Source organism: Quercus robur, chromosome 1 (genome assembly GCF_932294415.1).
Source record: "Quercus robur chromosome 1, dhQueRobu3.1, whole genome shotgun sequence".
Classification (NCBI taxonomy): Eukaryota; Viridiplantae; Streptophyta; class Magnoliopsida; order Fagales; family Fagaceae; genus Quercus; species Quercus robur.
In genome coordinates, this window is record NC_065534.1 from 12,475,658 (window position 1) to 12,502,183 (window position 26,526).

Consider the following 26,526-nt stretch of genomic DNA (forward strand, 5'->3'; position numbering starts at 1 on the left):
TTGCCTCCCATGCACCCACAAGAAATTAAACTTGTGGAGTGACTACAACATTTAGCACAACTATCTTATCATTTTTTTTTTTCCATAACTCACGGCCAAATACATAAGTTCTATAAGTGAAGGTGCTTTCAGTAAGCGGCAAAGGGATTAGAGAATTCCTTGTTTAGTCGTTTTTGTCCGCCAGTTCTTGGGAGGGGTTGGAAAGGAGAAGGGAAGTTTGACTTTTAGGCTTACGGTTCAAGGTTCTTCTGGTGTATTTATAGCTTCAGCATACAAGCACAACTCAAGCGTATGATCATAGAGAATATGAACTGTCTTGACTGGACTGACTCTAAATAAGGCTATGTTTGGTTACTTTTGTAAGAGAACTAAAAAAGTGTGGTATTAAAATTATTTAAAAAGTTAACCTTTCAAACCAATAGAAAAAAAAAAATCTTTCAATCCATTACTTGTATTTTTAATCACCCAATTAGTAACATAATTTGTTTAAATTTTACAAATGAATAAGTTTACAAACCACCAAGTACTAGGTTAAAAGGAGTTTTCTCTAAGTCGGTCAGAGGCAGCTTTGTCTTTTTATTTGATTTATTTTTTGCTTTTATGTTTCCAATAGTTTGTTTACACGTAATAAAGTATTGCTCGTCTCTATCTCAATGTAGTTACAGGTGATCAACCGACATCATTTAACCCGTGCCCAAACTCTCATTCTAATAATAGGAAGTCGTACGGGAACCGACTAGGCCTAAATTACCTTACTTTTTCCACTATTTTTTTACTAGGCCTTTTCTCTGAATTTTTTTTTTTTTTTTTTTCATTTAACATTAGTTTTGAAATATTTTAATTAGTTGTCATGTTTACAAACTATGTAGCAAACTAGCATCTCGAGGCTCTAAAACCTGAGTTCAAAGGTGGAATTTGAGTTTTTAAAACTCGATTTGTATGTGATGGGAAGTTGATGTGGAAAAAAATCTATGGAAATCGAGTATTTAAAACTCGATTTCCTGTGTGGAACTCAAGTTTTAAAAACTCGAGTTCCATAAAGAGAAACACGAAGAACACCAGAACAGAAACACAAAAGAATAACCAACAAATCAGAAGAAACACGAAGGAACAACAAATTAGAACAACAACTCAGAAACAAATACATGAACAACAAATCAGAAAACCCAAATTAAAAACACCTACACGAACCTAGATCTCCCTAACCCAGGAGCGACGAAGGCAGCGGTGGCGAAGCTCCAGGTGAAGGTTTTTCTTCTTTGGGTCTTTGGTTTGATGAATCTTCATCGTGTTCTTTCGTGGGTTCCCTAGGCAGTGTTCTTCCGTGGGTTCCTATCTTTATCGTGGTCTTTCTTCAATTTCTTCATATCTTCATTGTGTGGTCTTCAATTTCTTCAAAATCTCAGATCTTCATCGTGTTCTTCATATTCATCTTTTTCTTCTATGAAACTCGAGTCTTTAAGACTCGATTTCCATGTAGCAAATATATCTCCAAGTCAGCAATCGATTTTGAGGCATTGAGGCTCGATTTCTTCATTGAACTCGAGCCTTAAAGACCCGAGATGTTATTCTCCAAACTTCTTCCTGATTCCTGCTAACTAATGATATATTGTGGCAATCTCATGCTACTCTACAAATTCACTCCCGTTTCTCTCCATCTTGTATATTTTTTTTGTTTCATATATTCATCAAAGGCTGATCCATGCAACGTTGGTTTCCAATTTAGCTCAAAGCATCAAATTTATAAAGTCTTATTATGTTAAAAGTTTCAAATCCTATTGCATCTAAAGAAAATGTGAACCGTACAATATGGTGAAAATGATTTTGCGTAAATGTGTTTTTGTCATCATTTTGATCGTTGGATAAGTTTTTGTATTAGTTTAATCATATTCTTTTAAACACATTTCAATGTCACCTTTGCCATCGTATATATCCATTGCCATAAATTTTTTACATGTCAAACGGAATGATTACATGTGTGTTACGTATTTTCCTTTTGTTTTGTGGTAAAATATCAACATTATATTGTGTTTGTTTTGTTGTAAAATGTTAATAAAAGCTAAAAACATTTGCAGTTGGCCATAAAACCCTTTGTAAAACGTTTTACCAAAGAAAAACTTTTGTAAAATATTTTACAAATTGATCAACTTGCACAAACCCTCCTTGAACACTTGTCCAACCTCCACCCCGGCCTCTCCTTTCTTGCACACAAAGGTGTTCATCGAAGCCCTAATTAAATTATGGTAGTTGTCAAAGCCTTGAATCACAGTGGTCATCAGAGCCTAGTTTGTGATGGTTGGTAGTTGGGTTTTGGTAATGAAGCTTTGATTCGTGGCTGGAAGGCTCTAATTGCAGCTGAGGGGTATTGATGGTGGTTGGGAAGCGCCAATCTAGTGGCTGAGGGCGCTAATTTTGTGCCTGGGGTCATGGATCCCTTGGGGTTGCACCAATCTAGTGGTTAGAGTCATGGATCCAATCTGGTTTTGGGCAAATTTGGTGGTGGCAAGCTCTAATTGCGACGAACTGCTAGGTGGTTGAGTCAGATTATGTTAATCTTGTGATTTCTGGTAGGTTATGATATGAGATTTTTTTTCTTTTCATTTTAGGTCACACCAAACACTTGGAAATGTCTTCACTGAAAATGTTTTCAATTGAAATCATTTTGCCACAAAACAAAGTAGCGTTAATTACAATAAAACACATATATATTTGAAGTATCTTTCTCCTGTCAAGCTTTGCCTTGGACAACTCCAGTCCATAAATAATTACTTTTTATCATTGGGCTAAAACATCAATTAATTTTTAGTGTAAGCAATGATTGATCCTTAGATTTATTATTTAACTATAAGAGTTTTACAAATGAGTAAGACTTAGGTACAGTACTTAGGCGTTATTCCTTAAGTTCCTTTTTTAAAATTCTGCCACGTGGATTTTTTCTCATGGGATGAAAATATATTTTTAATTAAGTAGACACATGGCTAAATCTTAGGAGGGGAACCTAAGGAACAGCACCTAGGGTACTATACTAAAGTTTTGTCCTTTACAAATTGAGTTAATTGGAGATCACATCTAACGAATGTTTTGATATTAAGTGAAAGTATTAAAGTAAAATAGTCAACAGCGAAAGAGTTAAAAAAACCCTAATATTAGCAACATAAGAATTGAACGATTGAAGTCCATGAGATATAGAAAAAGCAATACATGACCAACAACTTGAAGTGCAATAGTATTTATGTATCGTATCAATATATATATACCTTAAAAACAGCTTACTCGCTTAAGTGAAAAGTTGTGGTACCACACGGAGGTGTGATTTGATGGTGGGAGTCCTTATTCTGCACCCAGAGATGAGCAGTTCAAGCGATAGTCCCTACAAGGCCCGTGTGGTATACATGATATTACTCATTACCGTCACGTGGCGTAGGACTAATGAGCCCACACTGGAGAAACCCTTTTTTTATTCATCAAAAAAAAAAAAAAAAAAAAAAAGTGAAAAGTTGTGGTCTACATCAAATGAGGTTACAGACTATAAAATTATTTGAAACAAGACAGAATTTTAAAGAAAATTTTCAGACAATGAAATAAAATAAAGTGCATGGATAGGGGTGATTTGTTGTGAGTTGTGGTGCGTCTATGTCTGTGTAAGGTGATAAAATATCTTCTTTTATTATGAAAATATCATGAGATGTGTTATGTTCATAGAAGAACTCATAAATTAATAATAGCAATCCATATGCAAAGCTTTCATGGGATTTTTTACCGGATGTGTTTGAGATGAAAAGTACACTAATTTGAGGGATTAATAATTTGCTCTAGTATTGCCAAGAGCAGAGGCGTAGCCAAGATATTTTATTTGGGGTGGGGGGAGGCATAGTTCATATATACATTATATACAAAAGAAAAGTCTATGATATATTCACAACAAATTATAAGTGACAAAACATTATTGATTCTAATTTGAATCTATCATCGAAATTATTTTTTTATCCACTAGTAATAACCTGCCATTTAGGATTTATTGTGAAAGTTTTGTGAAAATATTATAAACATGGCATTTCTCTATACAATATAATTAATGAAATTTGATAATATTTTAAACTCAATCAATGTACAAAAATGACTAATTTGCTATAAACATGAACCAAAAAAAAAAAAAAAAAGATTTAGCATCTCCTATAAAAGTTAGGTTTTGGCGTTGATCTTTCATAGAATAAAATTGGTTCATTATCAATTTTATAGGATTTCCTATTCAAATTTTAAAATAAATAAATCTCTATGGCAATCTAAAGAATGAGATAATGAGAAAAAAAATTCAAGGGCGGTTTGGTAGAAGAATTTAAGTAATATTTTTTGTAATTTTTTGAAATATGTGTAGATGAAAAAGTATATAAAAAAAAAATAATATTATTTAAAAACTGAAAAGGAAATGGACCCAAATTTTTGGGAGTTTTTTTTTTTTTTTGGGAGATTAAACCCTCATAAGTTAGTCCAGTGCACTCTGCACAATGCACTTCAAAATTGAACTCACAAGGAATACATAGTAGTTTTACATTCTTATTATAAAATATAAAAGGAAGGACACATGGTAAAACTAGGTATTTATTAGGCTTTGTCAAAAGCGTGTATTTCATATGGGTGGGTTCTACATAAGAAACTAACAGTAGAGTGTTTTTGTCATTGCCAGATTTCGAAGGGATAAACATACAAACTAGATAGTAGACTGGGTTCTATGATTTTTTTATTTTTTTTTTGGGTGGTGGGGGGGAATCGGTGCAATTGTAGAAAGCCAGGTTATGTCCTGCTTATTTTTATATACAATTATAAGGGGCGTTTATAGTTTTGGCCTTTTGGTGGGGATGGGGGCATGGCCGCCAATGCTATACTGCATTTGCCTTTTGCCTTTGCCCAAAAGTCTTATAGGTTATAGGTTGTAGCTTAACTGGATGACAATTTTTCATACTTTTAATTGATATATTCATGGTTTTAATTCTCTCACCCCTAAATATTGATGCATAAAAAAAATTTATTTGTTATTAAATTAAAAGAAAAAAGAAAAAGTTAACAATGCCTTAAGGTCATTGATTTAGAAAATAGTTTATAAGATAGTCGTGAAAAATGCCTCTTTGTTTTTTGCTGCATGAAAAATGAGGTTTTCAATATGGACTCATTGAGCTCATGCCGTATAACGATAATGAATAATACTACGCATATTATCAAGGTCTTGATGGAGCTATCACTCAAACCACTCACCAAGTGAAGTAATACAAAAACTCCTCCCATCAAGTGACACCCTGCATCAGTGGTCGGCAAGGCAATGCCGTTGCACACGCTTTAGCCCAGCGAGCGAGACAATCTTTCTTACCTCAAATCTGGTTGGAGTGTGTTCCAATGAATATTATGGCTTTTGTATTGGATGACTATCCTTTTCTTGATTAATATATCAACAAGTATTTCACTTCTCAAAAAAAAAAAAAAAATTCCTTAAACGTCATAATTAATGGACTGTTCTATTTTATTTAGACGGTGGGCTCTCTAGAATACCGTGGAAATGTGTTCCATGGACCATTTAAAACATTTGTTTTCTACCAATTCAGATTGTATCCACTTAAAATTCAACAGGTGGAGCCAGTGAAGTGTGAACAGGTGTTGGTCTCAGAATCTTTCATTGGGCTAAAAATAAAGAAATTAAAAAGGTTGGAAAGTGAAAGAAAAAATGACAAAATTTAGATACAAAATTAGTTGTAATCTAAAACTATAACCTTATTCAATATCATTAATATTACTACATATTTCAAAAATCTAACTATTAAATTGCATGTTCTTTATGCTCTTAATACCCATATCAAATTTAGTAACTATCAAATATTATTTGTTATATAATCTATAAAATTATATTTTATGTATAATTTTAAATTATAAAAACTTTCAATTTAAAAAATGTAATTTAATTGTGAATTTGTCAAAATTCACCTCCAATAAAAAAAATATTAAGTAAGGTTGTAGTTTTAAGTTATAACTAATTTTGTAACTAAATTTTGTCTAAGAAAAAATAAATTAAATTTTTTTAAGTACACAAAATGATCTAAAAAAAGGGTCTATATAAATTAAAATAGTATTAAATACTAATTAATCAAGGCTTTTAGTTATCTATAAATAATGGATTTGCTGACGGGGAATCTTAGTTATGCGCACGTGTTATAGCACCGCTTGATCTCAATCTCAGTCTGAGTCTCAGGCGGGCTTCTACGCTATCCTCGTCAGAAAGGTCGGTAGACACCTCAGCATCAGCACGTGCTGCATGTGTCACGTTCCTTCCCTGAATACCACCGCTCCATTTATGGATTTTCCTTCCCAAAAATAGTTTCCAATTCCAAGGTAAAATCTTATGAAATATATATATATAAACAAAATTCTTGGGGCCATCTAAGGGATTTCTTAAGGTAATAGCTAAGTGTGGAATAAGGGGATTACATACACTCAAAGGAATTGTCAGATATTCGAAGAAATTTTTTTTTTTTTTTATTCATTCAATTTTGTCTTTTTAAATTCTTGTTTAGTTTTTTAGGTGAAACATGGAGCTACAGCTTTCATATCTTTAATCAATGCTTTGGTAGTGCTTATAAGAGCACTCACATCAAGCTAGTCAAACTAGCATGATGCTAAAAATTAAGAAATTTGATTTGAGAAGACTCTATCTCATTTGTATGTATTGTTTATCTATAATTATCATTACAAAAAGAAAATGTTGGTTTTGTACACTATCTAGCATACAAGACATCATAGCAATTGGGATTCTTTTGCAAGGGCAAAAGTTAGGCAACAATCTAGAATTTGAAATTGTGTACAATTTGATTTTATTTTTGAGAAAAAAAGGGGAGAAATTATTTAATGTAATATTAGATGTATCTTAATTTGTGCTCTTAGGACAGTTGTTAACAAAATTTAATTTTCAAAAAGAAGTAAAAATATCAAATAATGAAGAATTAAATGCATTTTAACTAGTGCTCTTTATGATCCTTGTGGAATTTCAAAAAATATATACTAAATTTTAATAAATATTAGAAAACTTTATTGACAAATCTTATACTATATAACAAAAATAGGTCTAAAAGGCTAAAAGGCCTAATCATATGGTCATTTTTATCCTTCTCAAAAAAAAAAAAAAAAAAAAAAAATATATATATATATATATATATATATGGTCATTTTTATTTTATTTTTGTGGCAAGTGATTAAATTGTCCTTGTACTAAGTGGCTATAATTTGTTATTGGGTAAATTGACAATTCGCCTATAATTTGTGACGGTTTCAAATTAAACCCTATATTTTTAAAGGCTTCAATTAAAACTATAAACTTTTTAAATTGTTTTAATTTGCATCTTCAATGAGTCACTATTAATTAAAAGTAATAAAATTCACCTAACATACGACTAAAACCTATTAGAACACACACACACACAACTTAATATGAACATATAAGATGCTTTATACACAATTTGAGTGTTGTGAAATTTTATATTAATTAATCAATTATATAATATCTAAACGTTAAAAATAAAATGGTAAATTTCACAAAACTACCCTGAGATTTGGGCTAATGTCAACAAGGTCCAAGACTTCTAAAAAGTGACCAACTTGGTCCTCAACACATTTTGGTCCTTGAACACTGTTATCTCTGTTACTTTCTTAGTCTCTTTCTCTCCTCTCCCTTGTCTCTTCTCTCTTCTCTCTCATCCCTCTTTGATTCTCTCAGACCCGTCTCTTATATCTCTCAGACCAATCTAGCTCTCTCTTCTCTCTTAATCTCTCTCACCCACGGTGGCTGAAGATTCCTCCCTTAAGCTTTGGCCATGGTCGAAACCCATGTTTTGCCACTACCATCTTGTACTCTCTCTTCGAATCAATGGCTATGGAGACAATTGGGCTAGGGATTATTGAGCTTCGCCTCACCACCGCTACAATTGGGTTGTTGTTCCTTGATGACAGCTCCAATTGGGTGCTACCATTTCAAGCCATGGAAGGGAAATTTTGCATTTGCATTTTTGTTTGGGTTTGGGTGCCAAATGCCAAGGGAGCATTTGGCTAAGAACCACAAGCTTTACCACCACCACAGGCTACAAAACACATTGCCGACGCAACCAATAGTGGCTACCGGTCTTTTCTCCTCTTTCTCTACTCTACTTTCTATTTTTATTTATTTCTATTTTGGTTTGGTTGTTTGTTGATTTGGGTCTTGATCAATTTAGGGATTCGTTTTTATTTTTATTTTTAATGGTGATAAGGATTGGTGATATTTTATTTGGGTTTGAAAGGTGGGGTTAGGTTATGGTCATTTGTGGATCTATGACTATTTTCTGAATTGAATTTTGTCTCAAAATGGGTCTAATATGGTGCTTTTGTTGGTGTATGTATGATTATAAATATGTGAGTATACTTTATGATATGGGATTTTTGGGGGATTTGGGTTTTATATGGTTGTGTGTTTGTGTTTTATAACATAATGTGTATTGTGATGTGTGCTCAAAATGCATGTTTATATCCATATAATCACAATGAATTAAACATAAACATTTAATAGAGAAGAGAGAGTTTTGAGAGAGAAGAAGCAGAAGAGAGGTAAGTAACAGTGTTTAAGGACCAAAATATATTGAGGGATCAAATTGGTCACTTTTGTGAAGCCTTGGACTTGGTTGACATTAGCCCAAACCTTATCGTAGTTTTGTGAAATTTACCAAAAATAAAATTTTGTATTAGAGAAGCACGTTTCCAAATTATATAAAATAATGTATTATAGAATAAAAGTTATGTCTTATTCGTTGTGGTGGCAACAAGTGAATGCCTTTTATTTTTTAATTATTCGCTTCTTCTTTTTTCCTCCTTATGTTATTTGGTGGACATTTTTTTTTTTTGGTTTAAAGGATATTTCATTAAACAGAAAACTAACTGGCCTCTAAAATAGAGGAAACAAACCGGTCATACACAGCTCCAGCCACATCAAGGCTGAGAAGAAAAGCAACATTAGAAGGGGGATCAAGAAAAATGGAAAAATCCTGACTAAGGAAAGCACCCCGTCTTGTGAGGGCATCCATACACTTATTTCCCTTTCTATAACAATGCTGAATCCTAACAGAGGGAATAATCCTAAGGTTGTTCCCACAGTCAGCCACCAAAACATCATTATCATTAGGATTATTCAAATCTTTCTTCAAGAGATCAACAACCAACTTAGAATCAAGTTCAATCATCACTACTAGTAGCTTGAGAGCAATACATAATCTGATGCCATCTCTAAGTGCCCAAAGTTCAAATGCCACACTAGTTGTGGTCCCTATTGCATGAGCAAAGCCTTTAACCCATTCACCCTTCTCGTTCCTAATGAGTCCACCTCCACTAGCCAAGCCGGGATTACCCAAGGAAGAGCCGTCTGTATTCAGCTTAAACCAGTTTGGAGAAGGACAAAGCCATCTAACTTGAATTTTTTGTTTGGTTCGGATCTGCTTCCCATTAATACCAATATAAAAAAATTCAGTTGCTTTGGCCAACGTTTCAGCTTTAAGGTCCAGGTGGGAATGAGCTCTTTCAAAGGCAATACTGTTTCGGTGAAGCCAAAGACTCTAGAGAGCAAAAAGGAAGAGAATACTCCATTCAATGCTCAAGATGCAACTGTTCTTGGAGCTTTGGCAATTCAGCTTCAGCCAGTTCACCAGACTAGCTCCATAAAACAAACTCCTTTGAATCGAAGGATTTAATGAATTCCAAAGCACTTGTGCTGTAGGGCAATCCCTTAAGGTGTGTAAGATTGTCTCCGGAGCATTGTTACACATGGGGCAGAGAAAAGGAATATCCATACCTCTTTTAGACAGGATAGCTCCGACCAGTAAACTAAGATGGCAGCATTGCTAGAGAAAAAGCTTGATCTTGGGTAAGGATTGCACTTTCCACACCCATTCCCCTCTGAAAGAATGGCCTGCCTCATTGTTCTTATCCCAATTAGCCAGGCAGTAAGCCTTCTTGAGTTTGAATTCATCGTTAGGGGAAGAGAACCAAGAAAGACGATCTCTGCCTTGATTAGAAAACGGAAGAGGGGTGGCCTTTATTTCCAGTTGAATATAAGCAGGGAAATCAAAGGATAAGCCCTCCCAATTCCACCCAAAAAAACCAGAGATATCCTTCAACATAAGATTGTCCTTACCATTGTTTAAAGGACCTGATATTAGACTTCTCAAGGTGCCTATGTTCAACCACTTGTCAAACCAAAGAGAGAGAAGACTGTTCTTACCAGCTAACCATTTGGAGCCTTTAGAAAATATGTCCACTCCTTTTTTGAGGTCGGCCCAGGTAGGGGAGCAGGAGGAGCAGCCTGTTGTACTCCTTGGATTACTTCCATGTCTATGATATTTATTTGTCAACACTCTCACCCACAAAGAAGACTTCTCCACATAAAACTTCCAATTAAGCTTGGCTAACAGGGTAGTGTTTTTGGGCTTGGCTACATGGATACCTAGCCCACCTTCCTCTTTTGCTTTTGTGATTTTCCTTCAACCAATAAGATGAATCTTCTTCTTATTTTCCAACGAACCCCAAATGAAGTTCCTATTCAGCTTATCTATTCCTTGAAGAATTTTGGGAGGCAGAGCAACACTTTGCTTCACATAGTTGGGAATAGTGGAGGTAACTGACTGAGTGAGGATAACCCTCCTTGCAATAGACAAAAGGTTTGCTTTCCAGCCCATTAACTTGTTCTGGATACGCTCTAAGATAAAGCCAAAATCTTGCTGGACCCCTCTATGCTTAATGGGGAACCCCATATATTTCCCGAGAGAAGGGGTAAATCTAAAACCCAACACATCACAAAGGTCATTCCTCATATCCAGATCCACATTAGGAGAGAAAAACACCCGGGTCTTCTCACCACTAATTTTTTGCCCGGAAAGATCACAAAAGGACTCCAAGACATCCTTAATGGCAACACAATTTTTCTGGTCAGCTTTAGCAAATAACATAAGATTGTCAGCGAAAAACAAGTGAGAGAATGCTGGCTCGCCTTGAGAAGCTCTCACTGGATTCCAGAGTTTCTCTTGGCACTTACCCTCAATTAATGCCCCAAGAACTTCCATGCATAAGATGAATAAGTAAGATGATAAAGGATTGCCCTGGTGGATTCCTCTCAATGGATGGAAGGCATCTAGGGTCCCCCCATTAAAGAGAATGGAGATAGACGTCGTGGACACGCAGCTCATAATCAAAGAAACCAGATGATTGGGGAAATGGAACAGCTTCAAGGTATCTCTAATGAAGCTCCATTCAAAGTGATCGTAGGCTTTTTTCAAATCGAGTTTAATTGCCATATACCCTGTTTTGCCTTTCTTTTTCGACATCGTATGAATAAGCTCTTGGAGTATAATGGCATTATCAAGATCTTTCCTCCCAGGAACAAAAGCTGATTGGAGCGGGGAGATTAAATCAGGCAGAAAAGGCCGAATTCTACCGACTATGATCTTAGTCATTACCTTGTAGATGGTATTATACAAGCTGATTAGCTGGAAGTTAAAGAGAGATTCAGGGCTTTTGCACTTGGGAATAAGGTTGATAAGTGTCTGGTTTAGATAATCTAGAACAACCCCTGAATTGAAAATGTTTTTAACCTTCTTCCTCACTGATTCCCCGACAACCAGCTAGAAGCAATGAAAGAAACCTACATGAAGACCGTCTAGGCCCGTGGCTTTAAAAGGTTTGAGAGCCCAAAGACCCTCGGATATCTCTTTGTCTGTGATTGGGATGTCTAAAAGACTTAAGGCTGCTTCATTGAGATGAATGTTCCAAGCAGGGGGGTCCTAGGCAGCCAATAGAGCACTGATGTGACTTGAGGTGAAAAGATCCAAGAAACCTTGTCTGACAAAACCAGTAATCTCCCTTTCCTCATTTAGCCAATTACCCACTCTGTCCTTCATACATAAGATACGGTTCCGCTTGCGGCGCACAAGAGTTGAGGTGTGGTAAAAGGAGGTATTTCTATCTCCCTCAACCAACCAAAGAATACGAGCTTTCATAGCCCAAAACTCCTCTTCCAGTTTTGCCACTTCTGCATATTCCAATCTAAGCTTACCTTCCAAGTCAATCAAGAAGGAGTTGGGTCTTCGAGACAAGCAATCTTGAATTTCTTTAAGCCTGGCCAGAATCCTTTTCTTTCTATGAAAAAGATTGCCAAATTGGCTTTTGTTCCAATTGGTCGCGTTAGATGAGAAGTTTGACACTACTTGATGAAGGGAGGCAGAACTTGTCTAGGCATTTCGAACTACTTCCGGAAAAGTTGGATGCGAAAGCCACATAGGTTGAAAGCGAAACGGCCTGGGAAACTGACCCCTACCAATTACCTCAAAGCACACTTTTATTGGGCAATGATCTGAGTGGGTTTTTTTCCAAATGGTGCACAGCTGATTCAGGAAAGATAGAATTCCATTCAGTATTCACAAACACCCTGTCTATTCTCTCCTGGACAAGTTGGGAAAAAGGGTGATGGTTTGACTAGGTATAGCAAGGCCCAGAGAAACCGATGTCAATCATTTTGCAAGTGTTCAAACAGTCTTGGAATTGAAGGGCTCTGCGAATATTAACTGAATTACCACCAAACTTACCCTCCTCCATGAGCACTTCATTGAAGCCTGCAATAACCCATGACAAAAAGTGAAGACTTGCCACAGATTCCAAATTCTCCCATAAAAGGCGTCTTTTAGCCAACCAGGGGCTAGCATAAATTTCTAAGAGAAGCTAGGGAGGTTTTGAAGCTGAATTAACAATCACGTGAATTTCTTGCTCAATGGAAGCTAATTTCGAGATTTCAACTTGGTCGGAATCCCAAAGAATCCACAACCCTCTAGAAAGACCAATGGAGTTCCCAAATATAGCCCCCATCAAGATTTAATCTACCTGCGATCCTATTAGCTCTCTCACCACAAAACTTTGGTCTCACCCACAATCATGATAGCAGGGGAATGCAAACGAATCAAATCATTAACAACATCACAAAAGGTGGGGTTTAAGGCCCCTCTACAATTCCAAATTAGCATATTCATTGATAAAATTAAACAGAGAGAACACCAAACAATTAGCAAAGGGGAAAAGGAACAGCACCTCCTTGCTCAACTTGCATGGATACCTCGGTTGCTTCAATCTCCTTAGACCGGTGAAGTTCATCAACCTCCTCCAACTAATTATGATCCTCCAAGTCATATTCCCCTTCCTTTTCATCAGCCTTGCCCGATTTATTAGGTCGGAGAGTGGGATCAATTCTTTTCAGCAACCCCGTGGGAATAGATATGATTTTCCCCCTCTTTGGACGTGCTGCACTTAGGGATTTCAGAAGGTGGCCGCCGCTAAAGTTCATATTGTAGCTGAGGTTGGTTCTCAATTTCCTTATTACCAGAGCTAGCGCAACCCATCTCCATATCCCCGTGTGCTTTACTCACAGCTTGCACATTAAAAACAGACTCTGGAACCTAATCCGTCGTCGGATGTCTATCCGAGCATGATCCTCTAGCTTTGAAGCCCTTGAAAGTCATGGACGATCTAGAATCACTTGGTATTCTCTTCTTGGCTGCCGGCATTGGCGAAAACTCCGATGGATTAGGCTCTACCATCTTCCATTCCGAGGAAATTTTTAAGCATGCTGTTTTCTGACCGGTCTTTTCAACCTGGCTTGGCCTGAATTTCTGGCTCCTACTTGTTTCTTTGTTTCTAGTGGCACGACTTTTTGGTTTAGACAGGTCAGGCTTAATGGATGATTTATCACAATTAGGACTGGGCATCTCTAGTGCACGGTGAACTAAAGGTGAGTGGGGATTTTTGTTTGTGTCTAGGCCAGAGAAGACAGAGCCTGTTGTTGGGCTCAACGTATTGTTGGGCTTTATTGGACTTTGGTCAGCCATGCTAGTTTGGGCTTGAGAATCTAATACTTTACTTCCCTTATTTCCTGGTTTCCTTTTACGTGCAACAAGAACCCTGGGGCCAAACTGACTTTCGTCAGGTTCGGCTTGAGTTGTAGACTTGCTCGTGCATGTTTGATTCTCCGTTCCAGCTTCTTCCTGGGCTTGCACCAGCCATTGAACCTTGTAAGGGCAGCCTTCAATTTTGTGCCCCACTCTACCACATGAGAAGCAGAGGGAGTTGATACCTTCATATTGAACTATTTGCCTGATCCCATCAACTCTAATAGTCTTCACAATGGGTTCATCAAGGTTCACCTGCACACAAAGCCGAGTAAACTTCCCCTTGACCTCCAATGTAGTATGAGTGTCAACTCTGAGAACTGGCCCTATGGCTCTCCTAATATCTTGGAGGACTGATTCTTCATAGTATTCTATAGGTAATTCCAGAAGGCGAATCCAAACCATTACTACAAAAAGATTTGCTAATGACGGTTTAAAGTTGGCCTCCCACCGTTTGATGGAGAGATAATGCCCACCCACAAACCATGGGCCATTCCTCAGCACCCTCGAATGATCTTCCTTAAGCGAGAACCTAATGAGGAAAAAATCATGGCCAAGAGCTATGCAGGCCATCTTACCCCTTGGCTTCCAAAGGCTGGTTAGGCTTGCGACAAGGTAATGGTAACCTACCGTTTTGCCTAACACCTTAACAATTAGCGCATTATTCCAGGCAGCGCATATTTTGGCTTTCCTTGCTCTAGATAGTTTAACAACCACCTCCCCTGGAGGCAAGTCCTCTTCATCAGCATCTGACTCCACCTCGGTGTCCATGTCATTTTCAAAGGCAAACTCATGTTCAAATGCACCAAGGTTAAGTCCTATTAACTTTTCCTTATAAGACCCTCCTCCCCCACCCCGATCCGAAGAAGGTCATTCTGGTGAATCTCTATCGCGATAACTCTCTTTAAATTTCTTTGTACTCCGTTGTAATGCATTGTCTTCTTCCCTTGACCTAACGGCAGACTCGCTTGACATGATATCCACTGTCTCTCTGAGTCAATATATTATTTGGTGGACATTAAAACCATCAAAATATTTGCTATAAATGGAACTTTATTTCCAAAGTTTCAAAAAGTTGGAAATTTTAGTGGACATTAAAACCATCAAAATATTTGCTATAAATGGAACTTTATTTCCAAAGTTTCAAAAAGTTGGAAATTTTATTATACTATTTCAATGAAATTCTGACTGCCACGAGTTTATAGAAATTTTAAATAAGTTTCATTTATTTATATTATATTATATTGGTAATCTACCATAATTTGTTATTAAAATATTAAAAGTTGGGTCCTATATGTCATTTTTACACTGTGGTTTAAATAAGCATTGCAAGTTATATGTCATAATTTTGGTTGGTAACTCATTGTAAGTATATTAAAACCATTAGCATGTGGGTTTCAATTAGCTCAACTGGTAAAGTCTCTGTTGGTTGAATAAGAGATTTGGGGTTAAATCCCCGCCTATACCATCAACTGGTAAAATTTCTGATGGATGAATAAAATATTCGAGGTTTAATTCCTGCCTACACCTCTGATGATAAAGAGTTATAACACCATAGATTGAAACACTTTATAAAAATAAATAAATAAATAAAAACCATTAACATAGTTTTTATTTATTTTTTAAGTGAAACTCTATTAGAAAAGTTTAGAAAAAAATAAAATACTACTATGGAGTTTAAACCCAAAATTTCAAGAAAGTTAAAAGAAGTTTCAAAATTTACTTTAAATTATTATATAATCTATTATAATCTTAGCTTTCTTTAATACAAACGTGGTGTTGGTCCTGTTGGACGATGTACATTTGTCATAGTATAAGTTAAATTATCTTTTTGTATTTTTATTATTCTTTTTAACTATATTATTAAACTATATTCTAATTTACATATTATTATTCTTTATTATTATTTTTTTTTTAAACACAAACATAGGAAAAATTTTAACACAAGAGGCATTCCACATGCTCTACTTAGATAAGACAAAATTTATGTATCATTCTGACAAAGCAGTGCATCATACTAGTTTCGTTTATACTTTATATATCCAACAGTGGGTTGATCAAATCCCTATAAAAAAAATAATAATAAAAAATTGTTGATGAAATCAAAATGAGTAGATTGGTGTACCTAAAATTATTTTAATATTTATCAAAATTATTAAATAAGCTGAAATGTCAACAACACCGACCTAAGAACCAACACCGACCAAACCCTACCGCTTATCACAACAATTATTGTTCATCTGACTAATTACTCGTCCTATTTTCCCTTTACTTCAAGAAGATGAAATAATAATCACTCTCATGAATCATCATGTCTCCTCCCTACGAAAGCGAAATTAATGTAAGACAACATTAATTGATGATTTTTTTATTTTGGTTTGAGGGACAAGTTTGATGATTACAGGTCTAGTATTATGTATCTTCTCAAATATTGAAAAAAAGAGCCCAAGTTTGTATGTTTTGCAAAAAGTTTTATAACCTTTACCTTTGTTTTTTTTTTTAGTACCCACGTGAAGTCATTGTCATCATGACATGTAACTAAAATTACCACACAATTAACATTCAAAATATTTAAAATGTCTTGATTTGAAATTCATTGATTTCAAATATACGTAATTTCAAATATAATAATTTTAAATGTTTAAAATTTTTGAATGATTTAGTCAAATCCAAATTCTTGATATTTTAAAATGTCTAAACAAAGTATTTGAACTTTAATTACTAGGAAAAAAAATCCACATGCTCAAATTCTACTATCTAAACATATCGTGAAAAAGCTTTGATACCTAGAAATTAGAATACCAAGTATGATAGTTACTCCACAAGTACAAAATTTTTGTGAAGTGTAGAGGCAAGAGCTGGGCCTTCAAGTGAGAACTTCACACACATATACAGATCCTCTGCTCCCGCAAGCTTGACCCAATGGGTAGAGGGTCATTATGATCACCTCAGATGGAAGACGCCAACTCAAATCGCTCCATTCTACCTTTATACACTTAGATTAGATTATGTTAGAATTCTATCTTGTAATATAAATATATATATATATATATATATAGAATACCAAGAAAAAAAAAAAAAAAAAACAATCCACACATGAGCACATGCACGGATCCTCTACTCTTGTAGATCTAGCTCAGTGGGTAGAGTGTCATTATGGTCACGCTTAAGTAAAAGACGCCAACTCAGATCACCTTCTTCTACTCGTATACATTTAGATTAGACTAGCGTAGAATTTTATCTTATATATATATATATATATATATATAATACCAAGAAAAAGAAACAATACACACACATGAACACATGCACGCACATAAGTTAAGGCACATGCGATGCTTCAAAAATCGAAAGTACAAAATTCTAAGACCCAAGCAGCTAATAGAAGCGTTTGCGTGTGTTTTAAGAAACAATTATCCAAATCCTTTTGATGTTTTAGAAAACTGAAAAGCTGAAAGGGAAACTATGCTATATATAACAATTCAAGCTAGTCAGCATTTTTGTCCATCCTAAGAAAAACCTAGTAAGAAAGACCCATAATTTAGAGAAAGTAATAGGATTCTGATCTCATAAGACACGTAAAATGCCTTTCACAACAAAATGTCGTCGAAGCAAGCATTCAAGGGTTTGAAATTATATGGAATTTGGTATGGCATCTAGTCATCACCCACGTCCCACTGAAAAGGTTTTCCCACTGGTTGAAGATGGTACGTGGAAAAGAGTTATACGAAAAGAACAGAATATTAAGGGGTGAAAAGAACAATGATTCAATTGCTTTCATTCAATTTGGAATCGATTCATTTTCGTTTCAATGAAAAGCACTTAGTTTTGGCTCAAAAAGGTCATGATAGGATCATAATGCGTGAACGGAAGAACAAAGTTTTTTTTTTTCAAACTAGTTTGGAGAGAAACTTTTCAAACTCCTTATATATCTTTATATTGAGTGTAAATTTTAAAAATATAACCGTTGTATTATATGTTCTTATTATATCCTTCATGTTTACAAAATTTCAAAAAGATCAAAAATCATTGCTATGTCATCAAAGAAATGTTAAAATTTCAAGTTTTTGTGATCTAAAATTATGTATAAAAAATAAGTTTATTAATCGAATAGTAAATAATATCCGATTTGAATGAAATTTAATATGCATGTTAAGAACATAAGGAACATGGAACTCAACGGTTAGATTTTTAAAATTAACAATATATATATATATATATATATATAAGAAGTTTGAAGAGTTTTTCTTTTGGAGAGAAATTTTTTTTCTAAACGGAATACTTTACCACACGAGCTTTCGGTAAAAAATGTATTATCACTTGACAAGCAATAATAATTACATGAAAGAGATTATTATTTTTAGATGCAATAGAATTTCAATCTATGATTGATTTTTTGTGTAGATGGAGTCCGAACACAGATCTCTTTTTAGATGATATGACAATAGATTTTGCTAGTTGAATTGAGTTAACCGGAACCACCATAAAGAGAATAGAATAGCATAATGCCATAACAAAAGCAAGTCATTAAGCCAATTACATATATTAACATACTTTCTCAGTGACAGAGCTACCAAAGTTTTTTAAATTATAATTAGTGAATATGCTTGTGTATGAACGGTCAAAGTAATTATATTTATGCTCTCTCCACATCTCAATTAAAAAAAATATACTTTATATAATATTTTTTATGCAATATCTTCCAAATAATTTAGTTGGCTTTGAGGGTTTCACTTCTTATTCGGTATCTTATGACTCTAACTCTCTTATAAATAAAAATAAAAGGTCTAGGTATAATATAATAAAGATGTTTAGTTTTGTGTTATTGTTTTTTTTTTTTTAAATCGATCTCAATGATTAATTAAATATGTATAGATATCAAATCTTTTTATCAATCTTAGGACAATTTTATTAAGTTAAATAAATTTTTTTTTAGGTGCCGTTTGGATTGGGCTGAAAGTTGCGTGTGCGTGTGCGTTTGCGTCTGCGTCTGCGTCTGCGTTCATTCTTTTCTTTTTTTCTTTTTCTTTTTTTCACTTCACGTGTTTTGCTTTAGGCCAGGGGACAATTATCACTGTAGCAGTACTATTCATGCACTATAACAATACTGTTCATACACTGTTCATGGGATCCACAGCCACTTTATTCAGAAAAAAATATTAAAAATGGGTCCCACGTACTATTCACACATTTAAAAATTATTTTGTTACAGTGTTTTCAGTTTTTAATTTTCAGTTTCAGTAAGAATAAGTTCAATCTCAACGAACCCTTAGTACACATATTGAGTTTAAAGTACTTTTTAATACTACTTTACACAGTAGAAATTACATTCAAAGAATCACATTTCTTTTATTTGACCCTATAAAGACAAATTCCTCTCTAGGTTGCTTTATGCGTTTCATCCACACCGTCGATCTTGAAGATGATATACATTTATGAAGAGAGTAATTGGGCAATGAAAGTAGAGATGAGTTGGGTACACAATAACCCACCTTGCATAAAATAAATCAGGTGGCATTATTTAATTTTTGACTAGTTTGAATGTAACTTAAGCTATGGCTACACACACTTTTTTGACTTTAGAGAACAACACGCACCAATAATTATACAAAAAATCAAAAGACAATGTGAAATCACATCCACAATTGGTTGAGTTCCAACTTTTGTGGTTGGTTCTATGATTCTATGACTGTCATCTATGTGGCCTAATCCATAGAGATGAGTAAGCACAGGACAGAACTGTACTTGCTGTGGAAAACCTAACAGAAAGCTCTCTCCCAAAATTTACTTTCCAGGTTGTATGCATTCTTTCTCATTACCTTTTGGGCTTTTTGAGCTTTTTCCATGCTCAAAGTTTATCATATGAATGGGCAAGTAAGAGTAACTTGCACTCTCACTCATGTTTTACTTGTTGATTTTTTTTTTTTTTTTTTTGCTGAATACTTGTTGATTTTTTTTAGAAGGCCATGAAAAAGGTGCTTTATCCATGTCTTCCAACACCTTCTTGAGGTGTCTTCTCTGATAAAAAGTACGTTGATGAGTCTTGTCCACATCAGCCCATTTTGCCTACAAATGTGTGTTTTTTTCTTATCCATCCTCCTTAGTCCTTATATGATGATTGCCTACAATGCTTCTTCTAAAATCTTGGATAATAGCCAAATTCTCATTATCCGTACCTCTTCCTCATAATAATTGAAGTTCGGTAAATTTACTAACTTAGCCCCCCCCCCAACCAAAATATGAAAAGGAAAACCAAAGAGATAATGATGAAGGATTGTACATACTCCATTCCCTTCCAACAAACAAACGAGACCATTATTGATTAGGAAAATATCTTTTCACGCTAGTGTACGATCTATTATTTCACATACATGTCTACAATTGATACAGAAAAAATGGATGTGAAATAACTGATGTTAAAAATGTGATAAAAGAGAATAAAAATCATTATCGATTATAGTGTATCACGAGAGTGCACAAAAGAATATCAATCAATCTTTGGGGCATAAATTTTTTTTCACAATTATTGATGTAATATGTTTTGATTAGTGTATAATAAAATCCTTTCAAAAAAATTAGTGTATAATAAAATCAATGTCTGGTCCTATCTTTTTTTTTTTTTTTTGAGAAGAAAATACTTTCAGACTTTTAATCAAGGGGCTTTAAATCAACCAAAATAACAGCATCTAAATTTGGTGGAATAGACTTCATCCAGACTTGTAAAGGAAAGGAAAGTCTTGCTCTTTGAGCAAAGGCGTGTGCGACTGCATTGCCTTGCCTATTGACATGAGAGAAAGAATAGCTTTGTAACAAGCTAACATAAGACAAAGTGTCTTCTATAATATGTCCAACAATGGAATTTTCCATACCACTGCTACTCTTCTTGCTGCCAATAGCTCCAAAGTCACAACTGAAGGTGGTTTCTTGATTTTTTCGGACAGAGTGCCCATAACTTGGCCTTCAGAATTTCGGATGACTACACCGAGGCCAGCTTCATCTAATTCATCGAACATTGCTCCGTCATAATTGGTCCTATCTGAAAGTGAGATTGCTCCAATCACAACTTAAAGTTGTGAAAGACTATATAGTTCTAAACATTGATATACGTAGTCTTTGTTATTGATTGGATTTTGCTTTTGCATGTAAAACATAAGGACATACGGTTAATATGTTTTTTTTTTTTTTTTTTTTTTTTTTGAAGAGAAAATAGCATTGCATTGCAAATAAAAGGAGGATACAAATAGAATCTGCCAAGCAGGTTACTGCTGCATATCAGCAAGTACAATAGGATCTAGAAAAGAAGGGGTAACCCCTTTCCACAAATGGACAGTCCTATTACAACGGGCAAACTGGGCCAGCGCATGGGCAGCACCATTAAAAGCCCGATTGAGGTGCCTGAAGGAGCAGAAGACAAAGGATTGATGAGCATGAGAAATGTCCTGGATAATATGTCCGTGAGGGGTTCCAAAGGCAGATTCATTGATAGCATCAACCACTGCGAGAGCATCACTTTCAAACATAACCTTGGAGAGTTGTAACTCTTGAGCAAGCAAGATACCTTGCTCCATTGCAAACACCTCCACCAGTTCAGCCGTGTAATGGGACTGAAGAGGCTTACAGAAGGCAGCAACGGTTTGGCCTTTGCAGTCCCTGATGATGACCCCAACGCTGGATGACTCTTCAAGATCAGATGAAGACCCATCAACATTGACTTTAAAAACACCGGGTGGAGGAGGGGACCAGCCAGCTTGGTGAGAGGGTCTAGGAGTGGATAAGTCAATATTTACCGCATCATTGAGCTCCTCAATTAAGTTTTTGGCCATCTGCCAAGTCTGGGAGGGAGAAGAGCATGTATTATCATGTATAACTTTGTTTCTGTTGAACCAAATTTGCTTTACATATGAATCAATCCTCTAATTCTGTCCTTATAAATGGGCATTTGCATTTTGGTGCATTCGAAATATATAACCTTTTTCTTCTTCTTTTGATTAGGTGAAAACTTGAGAGGATTCAAAGCCCAATCCAGCCCACCACCTCATAGTAGGAATAAGATTTGATTTCTTACATCTAACGATTTGATTTCTTATATCTAACGGTGTATGGTGTTATATTATTTAAATTTTAAAATAATATTATATTAGATATAATTTTAGATTTGTAATATTAAATCCGAACAAGAAAATTAATCCAAATGGGCATTGGCTATGGCAAGATGTCATCTTCATGTTATGGGCCTCTACATTTATGAAGAACTAGAAAAACAAATTTGTTATGATTATTTGTCTTACTATTTTAAATATTTTAATCAATAAATAAGCAAATTTCATTCAGCAAAACTGTCTCCTAGTAAGGTTTTTACCAAATCCGAAAGAACTGACTTGAGAAATTCATTGCCTCTGGATGTTACTAATTTTACGGGACAGCTTTTCAATGGTAAAAGATTCACAATTGACCCCTTGCTTTTTAGTGTTCCATGTAGCAAAAAAAATGAGGCCTTTTCTAAGAAATTATGGAAGCAGATTTCATGGCCCAATCGATTAGATGCTGATTGGGTAGAAAGTCTCTTAAAGGGCAGAAATCTGATTGTACTAAACAATAATCTTATGCCCAACCTATTCTCCATCCCAGAGAGCTCATCCTAAGAATCGAAGCACCCTTTCACATATTATTTCTAATCGTTCTATTAGGCCATGGAAAGGTTCTTAATTCTTCTGAATGTGACCTGTGTACTTCTACATGTTATTGCACTCTTTCTGTTTCACATACTAATCTAAACCTCTTCTGCTAAAAAATATTGCACTCTTACAAACCAACTAATTTTCCTAATAGCATGCAAGGGTGTGGAGCAGTTGGTCATGGGACCAACATTCCAGCTGGGATGTCCTGGTTCGACCCACACAACATCCTCACCTCCCTGATACCTGTAGTTTGCAGGCAATTGTAGGCATCGGCGCATCACCATGGAGGGGTTCCATGACATTAAAGAAAAAGAAAATCAGTGTCCTAATTGATATGATATTAGCACCATCTCTAGGACATTAGCATAATACCTTTCACAGGGAATCACCTATCAAACTTACCCAAAGGGACTCTTACCCATATCATGTAACATCGAAAACTGTTGAGAAACAGAGATCAACTAATAAAGGTGCTAGGCGGGCAGGCTCAGCTCTGAACGTCTAAGCTCTATGAATGATTCAACTAAGATAGAAAAAGGTCATCCATTATACTGATTTAAGCGTAGAGCACATATATTACTTTTTCCTGCAAACATTAATACATAATTCAAAAGTTTAGAAGGATGACACTCCCAGCTAGAGGATAATGCAGCCGGTTAAGGCTGTCATTTTTTATGTACACATTTTCTGCTAGATTCAGAACCAGTAGAATTTGGAGAGGAACTCACTACTAAGTTCAGAGAACTAAAGGACTCCCTAATATGAATCATGTGTCATACTAAGAAGACTTAAAAATTGATGTATCCAATGCTATTATTACTAAAATCAAATTAAATGGCATTCCAACAAAGAGATGACAAACACTCAAAGATCCAGAGGTCCAAGGGATACATGAACATCCGGTTATCATAACCATTTTAGACAATAAGATTTCCAAAAACCTATTCTAACAATCACAACCACTCAGTAAAGATCACCTTCCTTGTGTGTGTGAATCACACAGTCTGCAGTTGGGTACGCGACACAAGTCAGCACAAAACCTTCCTTCATTTGATTTTCATCAAGGAATGAACCATCAGATTGGTCTACTGAGCCTGTCACCATCTTCCCAGCACAGGTAGAGCAAGCCCCAGCCCTGCATGAATAAGGCAGCTCAACTCCTGCATTCTCAGCTGAATCTAGGATGTAAGCATCATCAGGGGCCTCAAACTCATTTTCTTCACCATCTGGTCCTACAAGTTTGATCTTGTATACTGCCATTGCAGATACTCTGAAAGAAGGGGATGCTTTCAGGCCAAATGCTTTGGAGATACTCTTTACAGGTCCAAGAGAGGATGGGCATTTGATAATAGCACTGTTGAAACGGTTCTGAGGTGCATTTCTGAACATGCAATGGGAGGGAAGTTTCACAGATGTCATGGTTGACATGTTGGCCCCTGAATCCAACACAATTTCAGCTGGTTTAATTACTAATTGCACACCCAGTACTGGAATTTAACATAATGCCAAAAATGAAATTAAGGTCTATATCATCACCACCATTAAAAACTAAGAAAATGATGTATATAACATCAATCTAGTGAAAGAAATTAACAAGGAAAGAAGTAGCAAATATGAATTGCTTAAGGAATCTGGGATTCATGAAAAAATCCCTATAAATGCATACATAACAAAGGCACAGTGACTCCATGGACATCTTTTATTTTATTTTTTTATTTTATAAGAACATCTTTTATTTTCTTTATCTGCCCTTCTTCTTGCAATGACCTTCAATGCTTAATCTTTTCCAGGCTACGCAAAGTTTCAAACCTAAGGACTGTCCCTTTACCACAGAAGCCAAGGACAAAGGCCGAAGAGGAGGTACAATGTCACTGATTAAAAGTTCAAACAAAATTTCCAAAACCAGGATCAGGGCATATATTCTTGTTTTCACAATGTTGAGAATGATGACTCCTAATCACATTGTCCTCACACCAGTAAAAGTATTAGATCCGTTTTGTAAGGCACAACTAGAAAAGAAAACCAATTCAAGATACTAAGGAAATCCCCACAGCTAGCACAGCAGCAACATGTGAAAGAGCTAAAATAGGGGGTAGGCCCTTACATTGCATAAGGCAATTAAGTATGAAGGGAAAATTGGGCACAATTACCCAATGTGAGGCAAGTAATAGGAAACTCACAATGTTGATCCCAAGTCCCAACCCCCTATAAGGAAATTAAAAATAGATTAAAGAAAAATATGAAGCATCCATTTCTCCAATGGATGGGCAATCATTGCAAAGAATTCCATAAGGGCGGAAACGTACCTATCACCCTTCAATCTAGGAATGTTTTTGCAATCATTCCAAAAGGCAGATGGCTGAGCATCCTTGCAGCTAAGGGGGTTGGATTTTGTATGCCTCTTATAAAAGTTTACAAATAACGGAATAAAAGATCCATTCTGTAACAAAAGGGCAATTGATGTCTGGAGCACTATGAGAAGATGCAAGCTAAAGGCTCTCTGCTCTTCACTCGAGGCTCCATTTTAATAACCGCGCAATAGAAATAGTATCACTCTATAATTTAATCAAAGTCTATGTGTAGTCTGAAACTAGTCTGTCTGTTGAGTCAAGGTCCCCTCACAATATAGACCCAAATGCACCCTTTTTTTGTCAGGAAAAATACAGATAAAACGTAGGTAACCAATGATTAATTGAATATTTACTGATACAGACAGCATAGTACTGTGCATTGCATATAACATCCAAGATTTCTAATTTATGATATTTCTCCATGTTGGCCCAACACAGAATTGCATGGAGTTTCCAAGTCCAAAAAACTCCAATAGAAAAATGACCCAGATGATACATCTCCACCTGCACCTAACCATAAGTTAACCTCTTGGTAAAGTGATTCACTGGTGGCTATCCTGCAGTAAAATGCAACATATAGAACACCAATAGTTTTTCATTTCCACAGTTTTGACTATATGATGGCCCAGCATAAGCTTGGTTCCACTAGAATTTCCATCAATAAGCAAGTTTGTGTGAAAGGTACAAATACATTGCCTTTAATTCCAACTAATAGCCCATCTCACACTCTGTACTTCATAAATGACAAAGGAGTAAAGACCATAGATTTCAATGTGACTGAAGCACAACTCAAAACAAAAACAAAATACTATGTCAATAAATATAGCGGAAATTTAATACTATAGTTGACAGTTGACACCACCAAACCCCAATACTATAGTTGAGTCTATCATCAGCATAACAATTAAGTGTCCAAGTTCCAAACTTTAGATTCAGTGGTGAAATGGGTCTGTTTAATATAGTTGGTCTCCCAGAAATGAAAGCAAAAAAAAAAAAAATCTAAATCATGGGATTTTCATGATTCCGTAAATATAAATAAAGGGATAAATCTAAATCTCAAACAAAAAAAAGGACATATTCAAGAAGAAGTGGGAAAACATGTTATCCTAGTCATTTGGATTATAAGCTGAACCAAACACGACCGGACCTCGCCCTGAAACCCGATCTCATGAAAATCTCAGAACAACAAAAACGGAGAGTAGAGTCATCAATGTTTTATCGTATTTTAATTTCAATATAACAAAGTTGAAAACGAAATATTGCAAACGAGATAAGAGAGAGAGAGAGAGAGAGAAAGCTTACGGTTTTGGTTTGAGCGGAGAATACAAGGTAGAGCGCAACTTCAAAAGACAAAAAGTCAGAGACTCAAACGATTCAGCTCTCTCTCTAACTCTGATTCAAATATATAAATAATTCAGGGGAGAGAGGGAATGTTCTAGAGTGTTAATAGAGTGACATAGATTTTGGCATAAAAGGACGGCTTTTGGCATCTGTGGGAAGCTGGGGGCACCA

At 35.4% G+C, this 26,526-nt stretch overlaps 1 protein-coding gene across 2 annotated transcripts; it reads right to left on the reverse strand.

Annotated features, from left to right (window-relative positions):
• Positions 1–23,451: 23,451 nt before the first annotated feature.
• Positions 23,452–26,526, reverse strand: LOC126721515 (ferredoxin, root R-B2). Of its 2 annotated transcripts, none has more exons than XM_050424571.1 (2): positions 26,317–26,526; positions 23,452–24,099 (listed from the first exon to the last, which is right to left on the reverse strand). In XM_050424571.1, the coding sequence occupies exon 2, from the start codon at positions 24,089–24,091 to the stop codon at positions 23,627–23,629; it is 465 nt and encodes a 154-aa protein (XP_050280528.1). In that variant the 5' UTR covers positions 24,092–24,099; positions 26,317–26,526; the 3' UTR covers positions 23,452–23,626. The 2 variants fall into 2 exon arrangements, with proteins under 2 accessions (XP_050280528.1, XP_050280523.1); XM_050424566.1 differs by lacking the exon at positions 26,317–26,526 and adding an exon at positions 24,970–26,265.

Coding starts and splice junctions, on each gene's coding strand:
- LOC126721515 (XM_050424571.1), bottom strand. CDS start 24,091: ATGTCAACCATGACATCTGTGAAACTTCCCTCCCATTGCATGTTCAGA.